Source organism: Geotrypetes seraphini, chromosome 1 (assembly GCF_902459505.1).
Source record: "Geotrypetes seraphini chromosome 1, aGeoSer1.1, whole genome shotgun sequence".
NCBI classification, from domain to species: Eukaryota; Metazoa; Chordata; class Amphibia; order Gymnophiona; family Dermophiidae; genus Geotrypetes; species Geotrypetes seraphini.
The window spans coordinates 224,128,915-224,147,715 of NC_047084.1; the positions used below are offsets into that span (position 1 = coordinate 224,128,915).

An 18,801-nucleotide genomic window follows, 5' to 3' on the forward strand; every position below is an offset into this window, starting at 1 on the left:
ATACTGTACTTAAACCAGTGGTTTCCAACATGTGCTCTTGAAATCTTCCATTGTGACCCTGAAACAGTTGGCTGAAATGCTTTTCAAATCTTGTAAATGTGTTAATTTCAGTCTTGCCCACTTGATATAGTAACTGTTACTCAGGTGTCTCATTTATGGAATTTGCTACTATTGACAATCCAAAATAAGGTGAGTTTTTAAAATATATTCTTTAAGTGTTGTAGAATCAGTATTAATTTTTAATACCCGGTCTGAACAATCATGTCAAGGGTTGAAATCTTTTGGTGGCTCTCAGAGCTTTCTCATATTTACACTGCCAGTCCTTTATATGATAACCTATTACCCTCAATGTTACTCATATAGAAAAAAGAGGGGGGATAAATTTACGACTCAATACAAAATTTTTTTAATTTTATTTTAATATTCTGGTATTGCTTTCATCAAAGAAATACATACTCTAAATCAAAAACTAAAGGAGGAAAGGGCATCATAGAAAATCATGGATCAGATCATAAGATCTCTTCCAGTGCAATAGGCGAGACATTCTAGACAATAGGGTTATTTCCCCATACTCACATATTCACTCTGTATTTTACACTTTGTCTCTGTAGTACAGTGGAACCTTGGTTTATGAGCATAATTTGTTCCAGAAGGATGCTTGTAAACCAAATTACTCTTATATCAAAGCAAGTTTCCCCATAGGAAGTAAGGGAAACTCGCTTGATTGGTTCCACCTCCTCCTCCCCCCCCCCTCCTGAAGCCACTGCGCTTCCACACACACACACACCCCTGCAAACCGGCATCGCCCCCCCTTGCAAACACCCGCCCACCCAAACTGAAGCCTTACCCCCATCTGGCACAGGCATGCCAACCCACAGGAGGTGCTGGTGCCCGAAGATCGTGCTGCTTGCCGGACTGGGCCTTGAGCATGCTCAAGGCTTTCTGTCTCCCGCCTCTCTCCGAGATTCTCAGAGAGAACAAGAGCCAGTTTGAATCGCGTGTTTGTAGCGGATTGCCTGTTCTTTGTATTGCCAAAGGGTGATCAAAGAGCAACAACGTTGCCATTTGTGTTCAGTGGAGCAGAGTTGGTATCGAAGAAGAGCTAGATTTTCTGAGTACCAGAGTTTCTTTTTGGACTATAGAGATGTCTTTTGTTGGGGAGGAGCTAAGGTGTCTATAAGTGTTCGTGTCATATCGTCCCATAAGCTTGACTGTTTTTCCATTTCTAGGTTCGTAAATTCATCGATATCCAGGTTCAGGGAATTCTTGATTGTGGATGAAGTAATTTTGCTATAGTCCCTATAGTTATAGGTACGCTGAAGAGGTTGAATGTGATTTGCAGGCAGTTAAAAATGGAGGGTAATTAATGAATGGTCAGACCACGGGAGGGGACTAGCTTTGTTGGTTTTTGTACATGTATGCGGGGGATTTAGGTCTGAATTTTATGTCAATGGTGTGTCCTGCTATGTGAGTAGGGGAGGAGATTAATGGGATCAAAGAAATGTCTGAAACCAAAGTTAGAAAGTCTGAGATATTGGTGTGGGTTGGTATGTTGAAATGTATATTGAAATCCCCAAGGATGATGAGGTTACAGTGGGAGATACTAAAGTCTAAGATTGCTGATAGAAGTAAGGAAAGTGAAGCTTTGGTGACTGGGGGGTGGGGAAGGTAGAGAATCTGAAAATTTAGTGGTGTTCTGAGCATTCTAATTTTCATGGCTCCAGACGCTCCAGACAGCATGCACGTTCCATTTTGCAGAGATTTTCCCAGAGCTCTCGAGGTCAGTATGCAAGCTACAGACATTCCCAACCTTTCACTGCCCGTCCTGCACAACCTACCAGAAAGATACAATGATGTCAGGATGCTGAATGCCCCTTTGCGGATAAGAGGCTGGCTCTCAGAGTTTTTGCCTGCCTGGATGTGCATTAGAGCAGACCAGTGGGTTTTGAGCATTATTCGATCAGGATACAAGTTGGAATTTGCCCAGCCTCTGACAGATTGGTACATGGTTTCTCCATCAGTTCACGCTACTGTTCAGAGCTTGCTGGATATTCAAGCTATAGAACCAGTGTCACGCAATCTCTCGGGCTCAGGCAGATACTTTGTATACTTTGGCGTGCCAAAGAACAGCTCTGATGATTAGAGGCTTATTGTGGATCTTTAGCACATGAATGTGGCGCTCAAACTTCCCACTTTCCGAATGGAGACCGTGCCGTCAGTCATTGCAGGAGTGGCTCTGGGGGACTTTCTGGCCTCTCTGGATCGTACGGAGACATGCCTACACATTGCCATATTTCTGGTCCACTGCAAGTTTCTGCGGTTTCATGTTCTGGAGCAGCTTTACCAGGCCTCTGCTTTGCCCTTTGGGTTGACGATGGTGCCTCGGACCTTTACCAAGGTGATGGTGGTGGTGGCAGCTTACCTAAGGAAGATAGGTCTGCAAGTTCATCCTGTAGCAAGATTTATGGTAGTCTAATCAGTTACATAAACAAGTTACGTGTCTGTTAGTTTTGTCTAGGGAAAACCATAAACTCTGACATGTTCAGTTTTCTTGCCTATTTACACGACACCAGACCCAGGCTAATGAAAAATACTTTTATTATGAAAATAGAAAAATATAATTCACAAGCCAGCAGCAATATCTAAATTTTGTTCACAAAATATCTGATTACATAAATGAAACTCAGTACATAATTATCACAATACACTTGTTAGATAACTAAGTAAAACTAATTCTTACACACACTAAACAATTCCTTATAATAATAATAATCCCTGATTAGCAGCAATTGATTACAGTTATCACCAAAGTAGCTTTCCAAACCTTATCCTATATCACAATCGGATGCACTTATCTATCCCCAGCTTAAAGATAATAAATTCCTTATCTCACCATCTAGTTAGACCTTGCCCTTTGGAGACGGAATTATCCTTCTGAGCTTAGCAGACGTAGAAAATCCTTTCGTTACAGGAACAAGTGTAAGTCAGCCACTGGTACAGCTATAATTTATTGGCAGCCAAGTTTCTTTGAAGTGATGGAATTCAGATCTGTTTAAGGTCCAATACTCTCTCTCTAATGCAGAGAGTCACACGAGGTAACTGTTCAGGTCTTAATTATTAAGAAATAGATGCGTGGAGAATACCTGTGGTAAGATGTGAGTTCCCTAGCATCCAGACACAGACTAATTATAATTAGCAACTTTTCTCTTGGACCTCATCAGATGACTTCTTTGGACCAATCCAGAAACAGATCTTAGATGAATAGCCTTTCTGTGTAAAGTCTTATACAGGCTGGGAGACACAGGCGCCATTCGAAAGATAAGCACAGCATAGGAGTCTAACTCCCCCAGGAATCACACAGTCTAAGCATAAAGGCATAGATGGATGTCCTTGACTAGAATACCATTCTGGTACATACCCAGAATGCATCAGGCAGAAACAGCAAAGATGTGTTCTTCTTTCTCTTCTTGCAAAGTTCATGCTGGAAAGATTTCTTGCAGACAATGGTTCAGGCTTGATGATGTCAGAGAGGCCTAACCTTCAGGTGCAAATAAGGAAACACCCCTACAATCCTTATCTAGATGACTGGTGGATCAGAGCTCTCTCGTTGGCTGAGGGACATTGCACAGTGGTGCAGGTGCTGGAGGACTTGGGCTGGATTGTCATCCTCGGAATGAGTCCTCTGCAGCGCATGCAGTCATTGGCATGCTTGGGAGTCCTTGTTGGTACAGCTGTGGACTGTGTCTGCCTGCCCAGGACTCATAGACAGAAGCTGTGTCTGCACTTTTGGAGTGGCCGGCTCCTTCAGCGTGGGATTATCTTCAAGTTCTAGTGGTTACCACACTGGATATAGTTTCTCTATCTGACAGCATTGCCTCTCTTCTCCATTTCAATTGAAATAGAGAAATTTTTTTCTGCAGAAGGATGTAATTTTCAAATTGAAATGGAGGAGAGGCAATGCTGTTGCATAGAGAAAAGAATAATTGATATTTCAGATAGGCACAGTTGGTGTAGGATCCCCTGATGAAGATCTAACTGATCAGAACATTTTTCTTGGATAACTTGTGGATGCCATAAATGTTGGAAGAATTTTAAGCCTAACCAGCGCTGGAGTCCTGTGGGACTGGTAAGATAAGTGCCATTGCTCTTGAAGGGATAATCTTGGGCTGTTTGCATTTGAATTAAACTGTGCTTAAGCACATGTTGTTTAATAATTTGTTCCAGCTTTGTATATCAATTGTAGTTTAGTATTCACCTGTAGGTGGATGGAGAAAATGGTCAGATGATTAGAATTTGCCTTTGCAGAATGGGGATCTAGAATGGCTTTGGGCTATAAGAGATCTTATGTTCTGATCCATAATTTTCTATGATGCTCTTTTCCTCCTTTAGTTTTTGGTTTAAGAGTGTGCATTTCTTTGATAAAAGCAATACCAGAATATTAAAATAAAATAAAGTTTTTGTACTGATTGGAAATCTTCCCCCCCCCCCCCCCTTTTTCTTCCTTGTCTTTTGCCATTAGCCAAATCCCTGGGTCAGCTTGTTTGGTCAATGACAAGACAATATTCTTATTTACATGTGAAGTGCTGGATTTACAGCCAACTGTAGGATGATGTAGCAAATGTTTCATCTATGATTTGTTTTTTGATTTCTCTTTTATCCTTCCCTTTGAATTTTCAACAGAGTAATGATGGAGAAGAACGATTAGCTGTTGTTAAGCTCCTGGCTAAGCTTTTTGGCTCCAAGGATTCTGATCTGGCAACTCAGAATCGACCTCTTTGGCATTGTTTCCTGGGACGGTAAGGAAAACTTTAAAATAAATGAATCCTGGAACTCTGTATGCCATAGTTAATGCATGCCTTTTTTCTTCTCTCTTTCCTTATATAAGAACATAAGAGCTGCTATACTGGGATAGACTGCAGGTCCATCAAGGCCAGTATTCTGCTACCAACAGTGGCCAACTCAGGTCACAAATACCTGGCAAAATTTCAAAGAGTAAAACTTATTTAATGCTCCTTATCAAAGGAATAAGCAGTTGCTTATGAACTTCTCTTTTAGGAAGTTAGCCAAACCTTTTTTAAACCCTGCTAAGCTAATTGCTTTCACCACATTCTCTGCCAATGAATTCCAGAGTTTAATTACACACTGAGTGAAAAAAATATTTTCTCCTGTTTTAAATCTACTATTAAGTAGCTTCATTACATGTCCCCTTGTCCTAGTATTTTTGGAAAGTAAACAAGCAACTCATATCAACCCACTCCACTCAGTATTTTATAGATTTCTCTCATATTTCCCCTGAACTGTCTCTTCTCCAGCCTAAAGAGCCCTAGCTGGTTTAGCTTTCCATATAGAGAAGTCATTCTATCCCTTTGATCATTTTTGTCACCCTTTTCTGTACCTTTTTCTAATTCTGCTATATCTTTTTTGAGATGTGGTGTCCAGAATTGCACACAGTATTCGTGGAGCAGCCACACCATGGAGTGATACAAAGGCATGATAACATTTTCATCTTTGTTTTTCATTCTCTTCCTGATAACGTCTAACATTTATTTGCATTCTTAGCTGCCACTGAAGGTTTCATCATATCCTCAACAATGATATCTAGATATTTTTCCGAGGTGGTGACTCCTAACATGGAACCCTGCAACATATTGCTATAGTTCAGTACAGTGCTTAAATGTCATATAACATTTTGACACCCAGTCATGGTCTCACAAGGTTCTCTTGCAATTTGTCACAATCCTCTTGTGATTTAACAACTTTGAATCATCAGCAAATTTAATTCTCACTAGTTATTCCTATCTGTAGATCATTCATAAATATGTTAAAAGGCAATGATCCCAGCACAGATCCCTGGGGAACCTCACTATTTAAACACACAAAAATACCTCTCCTATAAAAAATGAAAGAAAAACATCACCAATTCTCATTTATTTAAATAAAGAAGGAAAAGCCTCAGATCCCCCCTGCTGCCCAATATTGTCATGCAAAACAGATTTGAAAGGAAAAATACCTCATTGGCTGAAAAACCTCCTTCCTTTCACATATTTATTATCTATTAAAATGGGCCGGAAAGTGGCAAATGAGCTTCAACATAGGGAAATGCAAGGTCATGCATGTAGGGAAAAAGAACCCGATGTTCACATACAAAATGGGGGGATCACCGCTAGAGGTAAGTAACCTTGAAAGAGACCTGGGAGTGATGGTAGACACAACATTGAAGGCGTCGGCGCAATGCGCCACAGCCTCAAGGAAAGCAAACAAAATGTTGGGCATCATTAAGAAAGGTATCACGACCAGGAAGAAGGAAGTCATCCTGCCACTATATCGTGCAATGGTGCACCCGCATCTGGAGTACTGTGTCCAGTACTGGTCGCCGTACCTCAAGAAGGACATGGCAGTACTTGAGGGAGTCCAGAGAAGAGCAACAAAGCTAATAAAAGGTATGGAAAACCTCTCATATACTGACAGGCTGAAAGAGCTGAGGCTGTTCTCCCTGGAGAAGCAGAGACTTAGAGGAGACATGATAGAAACCTTCAAGATCATGAAGGGCATAGAAAACGTAGACAGGGACAGATTTTTCAAATTATGGGGAACCACAAGTACAAGGGGGCACTCGGAGAAGTTGAAAGGGGACAGGTTTAGAACAAACGCTAGGAAGTTCTTTTTCACTCAGAGAGTGGTGGCTACATGGAACGCGCTTCCGGAGGTTGTGATAGGCAGGAGCACATTGCAGGGCTTCAAAGAAGGTTTAGATAGGTTCCTATAGGACAAAGGGATTGAGGGGTACAGATAAGAGTAGAGTTAGGTACAGGGACAGGAGTGAGAGGCAAGTATAGGAATAACCAGGGACCACTGATCAGGCAATGGGCCTGAAGGGCCGCCGTGGGAGCGGACTGCTGGGCGAGATGGACCTCTGGTCTGCCTCAGCGGGGGCAACTTCTTATGTTCTTATGTTCTTAATTCAAAATTAAAATATATATACTGTATGTATATTTGTGTTTCCCAAGTCCAATTAATTTCCAAAAAATACTTATCTTCTCAGTGCTGAAGTGATCAAAATATTTATTCTTACAATCCGACCTCCTCAATAGTAAAGTGATTCAATTGTTACATTCATTAAATTCTCTCAGTCCAACCGATAATGGCCAGTCAGCGTTTCGCTGTGTGCTGCGTCAGGGTAAAGGACCAACTTTCATCTAAAGAAAAGCAAACATTCATTGGAAAAACTTAAATTTCACATGCAAACATTCCCTTCATAACTCCAAAAACTCACTGTTAGCGGTACATTGATTCCGGCTCATCGCTCTTGCAGAGATGACTGCCAAACACTCAAGCCTCATTTTGAATATAGAAAGTGATGATGTCACAAATAACTTACTTGCTTACAAATGGTGCTGTCACAAGAACAAAGGGCTCTCTAGGGAAATTTCTAAAAAAAGAAACAGATGCCAATCAGTTTTAAGGTTCTTCAGAGTCCAAATGAAAAATCCACTCCTCTTCTCTACCCAGTAGATTTTGTCCCGGCTTCTTGCTTCTAATATACCTTAAAAGGTTTTTACTATATGTTTCTGCCTCTGACACAATCTTCTTTTCAAGGTCTCTATACCTTTTTTATTAGTACAGCGCCTTGCATATGACTTGTCATTCCTTATAATGTTTCCTCCTCAGTTATATCTTTCTTCTACTTGCTGAAGGATTTTTTTTAGCTGTAATAACTTTCTTCACTTTGCTTGTTAACCATGTCAACTGCCTTACTCCTTTTTTAATACATGAAATATATCTTGTCTGGGCTTCCAAGACGATATTTTTGAATAACTTCCACACATGATGTAAATTTTGGACCTTTTGTAGCTGTTCTTTTAAGTTACTTTTTAACTTTTTTACCAATCTCCTCATGTTATTATAGTCTCCTTTTTTTAAGTTAAATGATATTCCAGTGCAATAAGTGAGACATTCTAGACAGATGGGTAGTGTCCCCATGGCCACATGCCATCTTTTTCTTTGTGTGTCTGCTCTGCTTCACTGGGCTCCTTAGGTCCCTCTCAGAGGAAATGGTCAATGAATCGGTTTGAGCTGAGAGCCATTCGGCTGGCTCTGATGTGATTGAGAAGACTCTGAAGGGCCATACGGTCAGGGTCTTCTCCGACAATGCGACAGCAGTAGCCTATGTCAATCACCAGGGAGGGACCAAGAGTACCCCTCTGGCTCAGGAAGCCCGCCTTCTTTTTCTATGGGCGGAACATCACCTTCAGGTGCTATCAGAAGCGCATGTGGCAGAAGTCGACAATGTTTAAGCTGACTTTCTCAGCAGACAGACTCTGGATCTGAACAAGTGGGCCTTGTCCGCAGCGGCATTTCAAACTCATGGCCATGGCAAAGAACAAGAAAGCAGATCATTTCTTCAGTTGAAGATCTGAGTCTGGAAAGGAGGGTCTTGATGCTATTGTGCAACCTTGGCCTCAGGAGCTTGGCCTATATGTCTTTCCTCCCTGGCCCATGATAGGCCGAGTCATTCGGTGGATCGTGGGCCATCCAGGCTGCACCATTGTGGTGGCTCCAGATTGGCCTCGCAGACCATGATACTCAGATCTAATGTGTCTTTGCAAGGATCGCAGGCTTCAGCTGAGCGTCCATCCAGACCTGCTTATGCAGGGTCCGGTCTGCATGGAGGACCTGAGTCGCTTTGCTCTTATAGCATGGCTCATGGGCGTGCAGCCTTAAAAAACAAAGGCTATTCTGATATAGTCATTACCACTCTTCTTAAGTCAAAGAAATTGCCTACAATTTCTGCGTATGCTAAGGCGTGGAAGGTTTTCCAACATTGGTGCGCTCAAGACCAGGTGGAGCCTTATTTGTCTCTAATCTCAGTGATTCTCGCCTTTCTTCAAGCTGGTCTTGATAAAGGCCTCACTGTGGTGTCTCTTTGGGTCTAAGTGGCCAGACTCTCTTGTTTCAGAACCCGGGATCGTTGTTCCTCTTTGGCATCTCATCTTGATGTTGCTAGATTTCTGAAGGGGGCTCTTTTCATCAGACCACTGGTTAAGCAGCCGTTCCCTTTCTGGGAACTCAAACCTGGTGCTGTCTAGCCTCACCAAGACTCCGTTTGAGCCCCTTCAGGATGCTTCTCTGTTAGACTTGATATTCAAGACCATATTTCTGGTCATTATTACCTCAGTGTGGCTTGTCTTGGAACTCCATGCTCTTTCTAGTAGTGAACTGTTCCTCCGCATCTCAGAGACTGGGGTTTCCCTACGTACAGTTCCTTCCTTCCTACTGAAGGTGATTTCGGCTTTCCAAGTTTATCAAGAAGTGCATTTGCCTGTTTATCAGCCTACTGGTTCCAGGACATATGATCGCCTTTTCAAGAAACTGGATGTGCACAGAGTTCTTTGCTACCTGGAGGTTACTAACAAATTTCATCTCTCTGATCATCTGTTTCTGCTGATTCATTCTGTTAAGCGGGGCATTCCTGCTTCCAAGGCCATGATTTCCAGATGGATCTGCAGAGCCATTTCATCATCCTATATTCTTTCTGGGAAACAGTCTCCCATTTCCGTCAAGGCGCATTCTACCTGGAATGTAGCTGCTTTGTGGGCCGAAGCTAGAACTGTCTCCCCTGAGGAGATCTGTAGGGTGGCAACATGGTCCTCTTTACACACATTTGCCAAGTTTTACAGAGTGGATGTGGTGGCAAGACAGGACTTTGCCTTTGGGTCCTTGGTCTTATGGGCTGACGCAACAAGCCCACCCTAGCTTTTTGGGGACTGATTTTATACGTTGTCCCATCTGTCTTTTGTACACCTATTGCACTGGAAAAAGAGATTATGTACTAACCTAGTAAGCTCTTTTCCAGTAGATAGATGAGACATTCTAGGCTCCTGCCCTGTCCTTCCTATGTCTGTCTACCGTCTCAATCTGTATATGCTTCTCCAAGTTGTTTCTTGGATGCTTGTCAACCCTTGGGGGCTGGGAAAAATACTGTATATATGTAACTTTTTCTGAGGGAATAGTTTCTGAGCTCCTTTGATGCCTTTGTTAACTGCTTGCAGTTGATGTTCTGTTACTTCTTGAGCAGAACAGTTGCTGCTGAACTTGATTACCATAGCTGTCTCTACTTCATGTTTATTTAGTGGCTCTCGGTGCTTGAGTACTAACTGTAGCGGGAGCTAAGGAACCCAGTGAAGTAGAGCAGAGGCACAGAGAAAAAATTCAGAATGGTTTCCTTCTGCAGATGGAACACAGTCATGGGGACACTACCCATATGTCTAGAATATCTCGCCTATCTACTGGAAAAGAGCTTACCAGGATAAGTACCGTATATACTCGAATATAAGTCGAGACCCCCATTTCCCCCCCCCCAAAAGGAGGAAAAATGGTTGACTCGAATATCTCGAGTGGTTTAATATTCAAGTGGCCTGCCCTGCCAGGCTGGCTCTGCACCCAGCCCCCTCCCTGCCAGGCTCTGCACCCAACCTCCTTCCCTCCCTCCCCTGTCAGGCACTATACCCAACCCCCTTCCTTTCAGGCACTGCACCCAGTCCTCTTCCTTCCAAACCCCTTTCAGGCTTTGCACCCAGCCTCCTTCCATCCCAACCCCTGTCAGGCTGTGCACCCAGCCCCATTCCCTCTCTCCCCTGTCAGGCACTACACCCAGCCCCCTTCCTTCCTTCCCTCCCTCCCCTTTCAGGCTCTACACCCAGCCACCCACCCACACAGGTTCGGTACCCTGTCCCCCCTTCCTGCCCTGTCTTCGTACCTCCTCTGCCGATCCCTGATGGTCCAGAGGTGCAGTGGGCAGGAGCGATCAGTGATGGCTGCCACGAGATTTGCCACCTGGTCAGTGGTGGCTGCCATGATATTTGGTTTCTTCAGCCGCTGAGCGGCACCGAGCAAGAGCACACTTTGGCGCTCCTGCTCAGTGCTGAGCGGCTCCCTGACCGACTCCCATGAATTCTCATGAGAATTCACAGGAGCCAGTCAGGGAGCCGCTGAGCAGGAGCACCAAAGTGCGCTCCTGCTCAGTGCCGCTCAGCTGCTGAAAAAAACCCAATCCCTTGCCGGGGCAGGAGCGCAGAAAGCTCGCTCCTGCACGCTGCACTTCTGGACCACCAGGGATCAGTAGAGGAGGTATGAGGACAGGGCAGGAAGTGGGGACAGGATGCAGAGCCTCGCGGCGACCTACAATAATTCTGGGAAGGGGGTGCTTGCCCGAATATAAACCAGGACTCCCATTTTTGGGCCAATTTTTTGGATCAAAAATCCTGGTTTATATTTGAGTATATATAGTACATAAGCTCTTTTTGCATTGGATTTACTGTATGTACTTTCTCCAGAGATAATATCAAATCTGATCATATTTTGTTCACTGTTATCAAGTAGCCCCATCACTATTACCTCCTGCACCAAATCTTTTGTTCTATTAAGGACTAGATCTAGGTTTGCCTCACCTCTTGTCAGTTCCTGAACCAGTTGGTCCATAAAGCAGTCTTTGATTTCATCAAATAATTTTACCTCCTTAGCGTGGCCTGATGTTACATTTACCCATTCAGTATCAGAATAATTGAAATCACCCATTTAACATTGTGTTACCCAATTTGTTAGCCTCCTTAATTTTTTATAATATTTCTGCATCTGTCTGTTTATCCTGTCAGATGGATAGTAGTACACTCATATCAATATCCTTTTCCCCTTTATTCATGGAATTTGCACCCATAGAGATTCAAAGGTATGTTTTGGTTCTTGTAGAATTGCTAGTCTTTTTGATTCAAGGCCCTCCTTTAACATATATTGCCATGCCTCCAACAATTTGATCTACCATATCACTGCGATATAATTTGTACTCTGGTATCAGTATTCCATTGGTTATCTTCCTTCCACCAGATCTCAGATATGCCTATTAAATCTTTTTTTTTTTTTTTTTTCCCGTTTAGTTCAATATTTAACTCTCCCATCTTGTTTCTGACACTTCTGTCATTTGCATACAGACATTTCAAGCAATATTTCTTTCCTAGTTACAACTTGCTCAGCAGTTGATATGGAAAATTTGCAATCTTTAAAATCAGCATGCTCTGTGTTTAAGAATACATTACATTACATTACATTACATTAGTGATTTCTATTCCGCTTGTGCCTTGCGGTTCTAAGCGGATTACATTAGAAGATGGCTGGTCATTTCCAGGCGATGACAATACAATTATTTGTATAACTTTACAAACTTTGCATACCTAACTTTACATAACTTTTCGTACATAACTTTACATAACTTTACGTGGAGTTACTTTGCGTTACTTTACATTATCCTTACCGTGCTTGCATAACTTGCATTAAGTTTACATAATTTATCTTACATAATTTATCTTACATAACTTTACAAGACTTTACGTAGGGTTACTTTGTGTTATTTTACCTTATTATTCCAGTGCATTGCATAACTTACATTACATAATATTACAAAGCATAACCTTATGTTATATTACAAAGCATAACCTTATGTTACATTACATAATATTACAAAGCATAATCTTATGTTACCAAAAAATCGTCTGTTCCTAGGTTGTTATATCTGATTTTTCGGTATTTGGGGAAACAGTGTTTCTGGATATGAATTGGCTTATCGCCCGTTGCAACTAGATTAGATGTTGCCTATGGGGACGAAATTGCAGTTGGTTGTGAGTTGCAGGAGGTTATGTAGGGTGAGAAGAAGAGGGTAGATTATAATATTGGGATGTGTTTTTTGAATAGTATAGTATATGGTATATGGTATACTATGGTCTCTACTTGCTAACGAGACACCCTATCTTCCTTATTTTGGTGATATCTTTTGAATTTATCTTGTTCCAAGCCATACACTTAGTGCGACTGTTAGCCTTTCCCCAGTTTCTAGTTTAAAAGCTGCTCTATCTCCTTGTTAAATGCTGATGTCAGCAGCCTTGTTTCACTCTGTTTAAGATAGAGCCCATCTTTGGGCAACACACTGGGGAATAGGCTCCCCCTTCCCAGTGTGTTGCCCAGTTCCTGACAAATCTAAAACCCTCTTCCCTGTACCATCTCATCATATCATGCATTGACACTCCGGAGCTCTGCCTAACTCTTAAGTCCTGGATGGGGAGCATTTCTGAAAATTCTATCTTGGATTTTCTGGATTTTAGTTTCTTACCTAGGAGCCTAAATTTGGTTTCCAGAGCCTCCCTACCACATTCCCCTGTGTAATTAGTACCCACATGTACCAGTACAGCAGGCTCCTCCCCAGCACTATCTAAAACCTTATGCGTGAGGTCTACCACCTTTGCACCAGGCAAGCAAGTGACCAAATGATCCTCACATGCACTAGTCACCCAGCTATCTACATTCTTAATGATTGGATCCTTACACTACAGTGGACATCTTAACTCTTCTCTCCTGCCCCTGGAGAGACATCCTTGGTGTGAGAGGATATTGCATCCCCTAGTGGGCAGATCCTGGCTAAAGATTAATTTCTTAATTTACCAGAGTGATACTCTCCTTCCTTTTGTACTCACCCTTTTTGTAAATCTATCCTATTAATATTATATTCCCCCACCCCCGCCCTTTACCACATATATAAGAATGTTTTGTCTCAGTTTGTGATTTAATATGTGATATCCCTGATTTTTAAATTTTTATATTTCAATTTACACCGCATAGACATTAATTAAGCGATATATCAAACTTTAAATAAACTTAAACCTATAAGAAGATCTCTACTCCAAGGTGGCACAGGAGGTGCCAAGCTGGAGGTGGTACTTTTCTACAATGTCACTGTAGGTCTCCTCTATGTACGTTTCTGTCTCCCTTAGTTCCTCTAAATCTGGTGCTTTAGCCTCAAGAGATCGGACGTGTATCCTGATTGCTAGAAGCTCTGTACATTGAGTACACATATAGCATAACACCAGATTTCTAGACCGCATAACCATAAGTTCGATGCGGTTTACAAAAGATTACCAATAAAGAAATTACAGAAGTCACAATGATATCTATTCAGCCAGGTGTTTATAAAAGAGAAATGTTTTCAATTGATTTTTAAAATGTTCATAATATCAATCTAAATTAGGATCTCTCACCAACTGAGTGATAATCAAACATGTGACACTTGATTCAAAAGACTGGATAAGCCCTCTTCTCACTGCTGGACTGATGCCTGCATCTTAACATTGGTGAATTCTTTGTTAAGTTGCTAAGGGAATGAGAATATGTGCACTAAAGTCTCCTAAGATTGCTAATTATATGTTAGGATATGGTAATATTTAGTTTTTATTAATATTATTTTGTCATGTTATTGATTCCTCTCCAAGGATCTAGTAGAATGTATTTCTAAGAGCTAAGAGAGATGTACTAATTTATTTTTTGTAGCCTTCTAATCGGTTTAAGGGCCTGTAAATCAGTGATTAGGCCAGGATAGGTGGGAGTTAGGGTAGGAGGGAGAGAATTATTTCAGACTCTTTTTGAAAGCCAGGCTCTTTTAGTCACCTAGGACAGTGTTCTTCAACCTTTTTACACCTATGGACCGATGGAAATAAAATAATTATTTTGTGGACCGGCAAACTGCTAAGACTGAAATTTAAAAAAACATTTCTGCCCTGTCTCCGCGAGTTCGGTGGACTTGTGTGCCTAGGGGCCCTTGACGAATTAATCCTGCCCTGGCAACGTGCGTTGCAGGCCAATGGCAGACTACTAAGTTCACTGTGCAGACTGCTGTAATTAGGTCAGCGGCAGTCACAGCGTGGAAGACGACCTCTCTCGCTGGGTCAGGAAGCAGCTTGGAGATAAGGCCCTGCCCATTGCACTTCTAGTGATCACAGGGCAGTAAAAGTGCCTCACTTTAGAGATCACAGGAAAACAAAGCAGGAAGAGGGAGTAAGAATGCATCATTTAGAGATCACAAGGAGGAAGAGAGTAGGAGGGAGAGCAAGAGCTCATTCATCCCTCTGAGATTACTGGGAAGGAGAGAGCAGGAGAAGAGGAGAGCAAGAGCACATTCCTCTAGAGCAGGGCTGCCCAATTCTGGTCCTCGAGATCTACTGGCAGGCCAGGTTTACAGGATATCCACAATGAACATGCATGAGAGAGATTTGCATACCAAGAAGGCAGTGCAGGCAAATCTCTCTCATGCATATTCATTGTGGATATCCTGAAAACCTGGCCTGCCAGTAGATCTCGAGGACTGGAATTGGGCAGCCCTGCTCCTAGATATGACAGGGAAGGAGAGATCAGGAGCAGGATGATAGCAAATCGGCGGGACACTGGATCTGGACGCCGGGGGGGGGGGCTGAGAGAAGGCTACCAAAGGACCTTGAGGAGGGGCAGGAAAACAGACTTGAAGACAAGGCAGATGCTGGACTAGAGGGGTTAGGGAGAGGAAACCCTCAAAATGTTAGTGGAAGTATGATAGAGAGAGGAAGAAACCTGAAACAAAAGGGAGGCAGAAGAGAGGGAGGCAGATGTTGGATTTGGGGGTGTATAGAGGGAAGAGAGAGAAAAAGAGACTGCAGAGAGGTGGAATGATTCTGGACCAGGGATTGAGGAAGGAAGGAGAGAGAGAGAGAAGCAGAGAAAGACCTGTAAGAAAGGAGAGCAAATGCTGGACATGGGGATGGGAAGGGGGGGGTTGTAAGCAGAAGACAGACACTTGAAACAAAGGGGAGGCAGAAGAGAGGGGGGCAGATGTTGGGGGTGTATAGAGGGACGCGGAGAAAGACTACAGAGAGGTGGAAAGATTCTGGACCAGGATTCCCACTCCTGGCCAATCTTCACTGGCTCCCAGAATTCACTTCAAATGCTCCTGCCTGGCTTTCAAGATCATTCACGGCATCCTCCCTCCCCTAATCCCACTATCCTTTAACACCTTGAGGCCTGCTTCCACCAGATCCGCCCACAGACATAAACTATCCTTCCCCTCTCTACACGGTATTCTCTATGCTGGTAAACTGGGAAAATCCCTTCTCTTCAAAATCACGGGTCTTTGGAACAACCTCACTATCCCGCTGCGGAACCTGGGCTCCCTTCAATTATTCCGCAAACAACTGAGAACCTGGCTTTTCTCTAATATATAATACTATTTCCCCCCCCTTTCTCTTCCCTCTATATATATGCTCATGTAAACCTTTCCCCTCTCTCTTTTTATTTTTTAAGCTTGTAAACCGTGCCGAGCTCCACTTCCATGGAGATGATACGGTATATAAACTTAAGGCTTAGTTTAGTTTAGTTTAGTTTAGTTTAGAAGCAGAGAAAGGCCTGGAAGGAAGGAAAACAAATGCTGGACATGGGGATGGGAAGTGGGGTTGTAAGCAGAAGACAGAGAGAGATAGAGATCTGGACCCAAAGGGCATGGGGCTGGATTGTGAAAGAAATGTTGGATGCACAGTCAGAAGGAAGTCCAACCAGAAACTAATTAATTCACCAGACAACAAAGGTAGGAAAAATGATTTTATTTTCAATTTAGTGATCGAAATGTGTCAGTTTTGAGAATTTATATCTGCTTTGTGTATATGAAAAATGAAAGGAAAAAATTTCATTACAATTAGTAGGGGAGGGGGGGACAGGGTGCAGAGCCTGGCAAGGAGTATGGGGTTGGATGCAGAGCCTGGTATATGTTAGTACACAATTTGGTTCAGAATGGGTTTTTTTTCCTTGTTTTCCTACTCTAAATCTAAAGTGCGTCTTATGGAGCGAAAAATACGGTATATTTCAAATCTGATATATTCTAATCACAAAATAGAAATAAAATTATTTTTTTCTACCTTTTGTCGTCTCTGGTTTCTGCTTTCATCTTCTTTTCACTCTCTTCCTTCCAGTGTCTGCCCTCTCTGTCTCTTCAATCCAGCATCTGCCCTCTCCCCCTTCCATATAGTATCTGCCTTGTTTCTGTGCCCCTCTCCCCTTTCCATCCAGCCTGTGCCTCTCTCTCCTTTTTACATGACTCATTCCAGCTTCACTGCTCTCTTCATTTTTATCTCTCCTACACCAGATCTAACATCTTTGTCCCTCTCTCCTTATTCCTCTGCTGACCCCCTTTCCAACATCAATCTCTCTCTACTTTCTCATTCCTCTGTCTCTCCCCTTTCCCTCATCTGATCTCTCCATTTTACCCTGACCCCTTTCCCTCCTCTAATCTCCCTGCCAGCTGTTTCCTTCCTTTTTTCCTTCTTCCTTCCCTCCTCCCCCCTATCCAACAGTAACTCTCTTCCCTTCCCTTTCCCTCCTCCCCTCCCAGCAGCATCTCTCAACCCTCCCTCCAGGTCCAGTAGCAGCTCTCCCTTTATCCAGCAGCTACCCAGCCTCCAACAGTGGCTTGCTCCCCTTCCCTCCACTCCCCTCCCAGCAGCTCTCAGTACTTGCCTGCAGCAGCGATTCACTTAGGCAGCCTTTGGTCCTTTGATGGGTCGTGCCGCCTCTGAGGAAAGGGGAAGTTGCATCTTCAGAGGCAGGCCGCCACTCAGCAAAAGCCCCAAGGCTGCCTAAGGGAATTGCTGCTGCAGGCAAGTACTGAGAACTCCAGGGAAGAGAGCAGAGGGAAGGAAGCTACTGTTGGAGGCTCTCGCCGGCCCTGCACAGACCAGCAGGAATTTTGCCTACCGATCTTGCAGGCCCTGCGTGCACCGTCAGGAATTTTCTGCGGACCGGCATCAGTCTGCAGACGAGTGGTTGAAGAACACTGACATATATATAAAATCTTGATAAAAGCTTATAATAATTTAAATACTTTGTAATAATTTTTATTTAAGTGTGGCTCAGTATAAATTTAACTCTGTTGTAACATCTTGGTTTATTCTTTTAGCTTCTACCATCTCCTTTTTAAGGCTTGTTCATGAGTTGGAGGGGTAATTGATGTATTTTCTTAGTAGTAGCCAAAGGAATTCGCATTTAAGGATTTGTCTAATTGTTTTGCTCCTTGAAGAGTAAAGCAGCATGTTATCATTTGCTCCAAATCTGCCATTCTATCTACCCCAAAGGTTCCTGCATGTCAGTTTCTGAAGCATTACCAACATGTCTCAACTGAGATTGAATTTGGGCACAATTTATAATGAAAGGCATACTTTCTACTCTATGAATATTACTATGTGTTTGTTTATAGAAAACATTTTTGAGGTTTACTGTTGTGGAAGACCACTCGAAGTTTATTTGGACAAAAGAGAAAAAGAGAATTTGGACTTTACACATAGCTTTCTCTCTCCCTTTTTATTTAGGGCTCCTTTTACGAAGGTGTGCTAGCGTTTTTAGTGCACGCACTGGATTAGCGCGAGCTATAGCGCGCACTAGCCAAAAAACTACCGCCTGCTCAAGAGGAGGCAGTAGCGGCTAGTGCGCGGCATTTTAGCGTGCGCTATTCTGCGCATTAAGGCCCTAACGCGCCTTTGTAAAAGGAGCCCTCAGTTTACAGAATGGAATGTAATTAGTGAATCTGTGAAGCAAAATAAACAGAGGGTAGTTGATGATGCATACATGTAAATCTAATGTTTCAATCCCCCCTTCCAGGTTTAATGATATTCATGTTCCTGTGCGGTTAGAGTGTGTAAAATTTGCCAGCCATTGTTTAATGAACCATCCGGATCTAGCTAGAGATCTCACAGGTAAGACAGCTGAGCATGAAAAATCTTTTGAAACTTATATTTGGAAATTCAGGATAATGAATCGAGTGAAGCCTTATCTGCTAGGTACTTGCATGAATTTATATTATGAATTTTGTAGTTCCAAGGTAATATAAATGTCATACTGGAATTTTTAAAAATATTCATATTAATCACATGTTTAGCATATATTTTAGAGATCTAGGGTTGTCAAACTATA

General features: G+C 42.6%; 1 protein-coding gene across 5 annotated transcripts in view; it reads left to right on the forward strand.

Annotated features, from left to right (window-relative positions):
• The window catches only part of PDS5A (PDS5 cohesin associated factor A), a 645,453-nt gene that overhangs the window by 204,538 nt on the left and 422,114 nt on the right, over window positions 1-18,801 (forward strand). For all 5 annotated transcript variants that reach the window (XM_033947170.1, XM_033947134.1, XM_033947143.1 and 2 more), the window contains exons 9-10: window positions 4,681-4,796; window positions 18,490-18,584. In XM_033947170.1, the coding sequence (XP_033803061.1) occupies window positions 4,681-4,796; window positions 18,490-18,584 (211 nt within the window). The remainder of the gene's footprint in view (window positions 1-4,680; window positions 4,797-18,489; window positions 18,585-18,801) is intronic.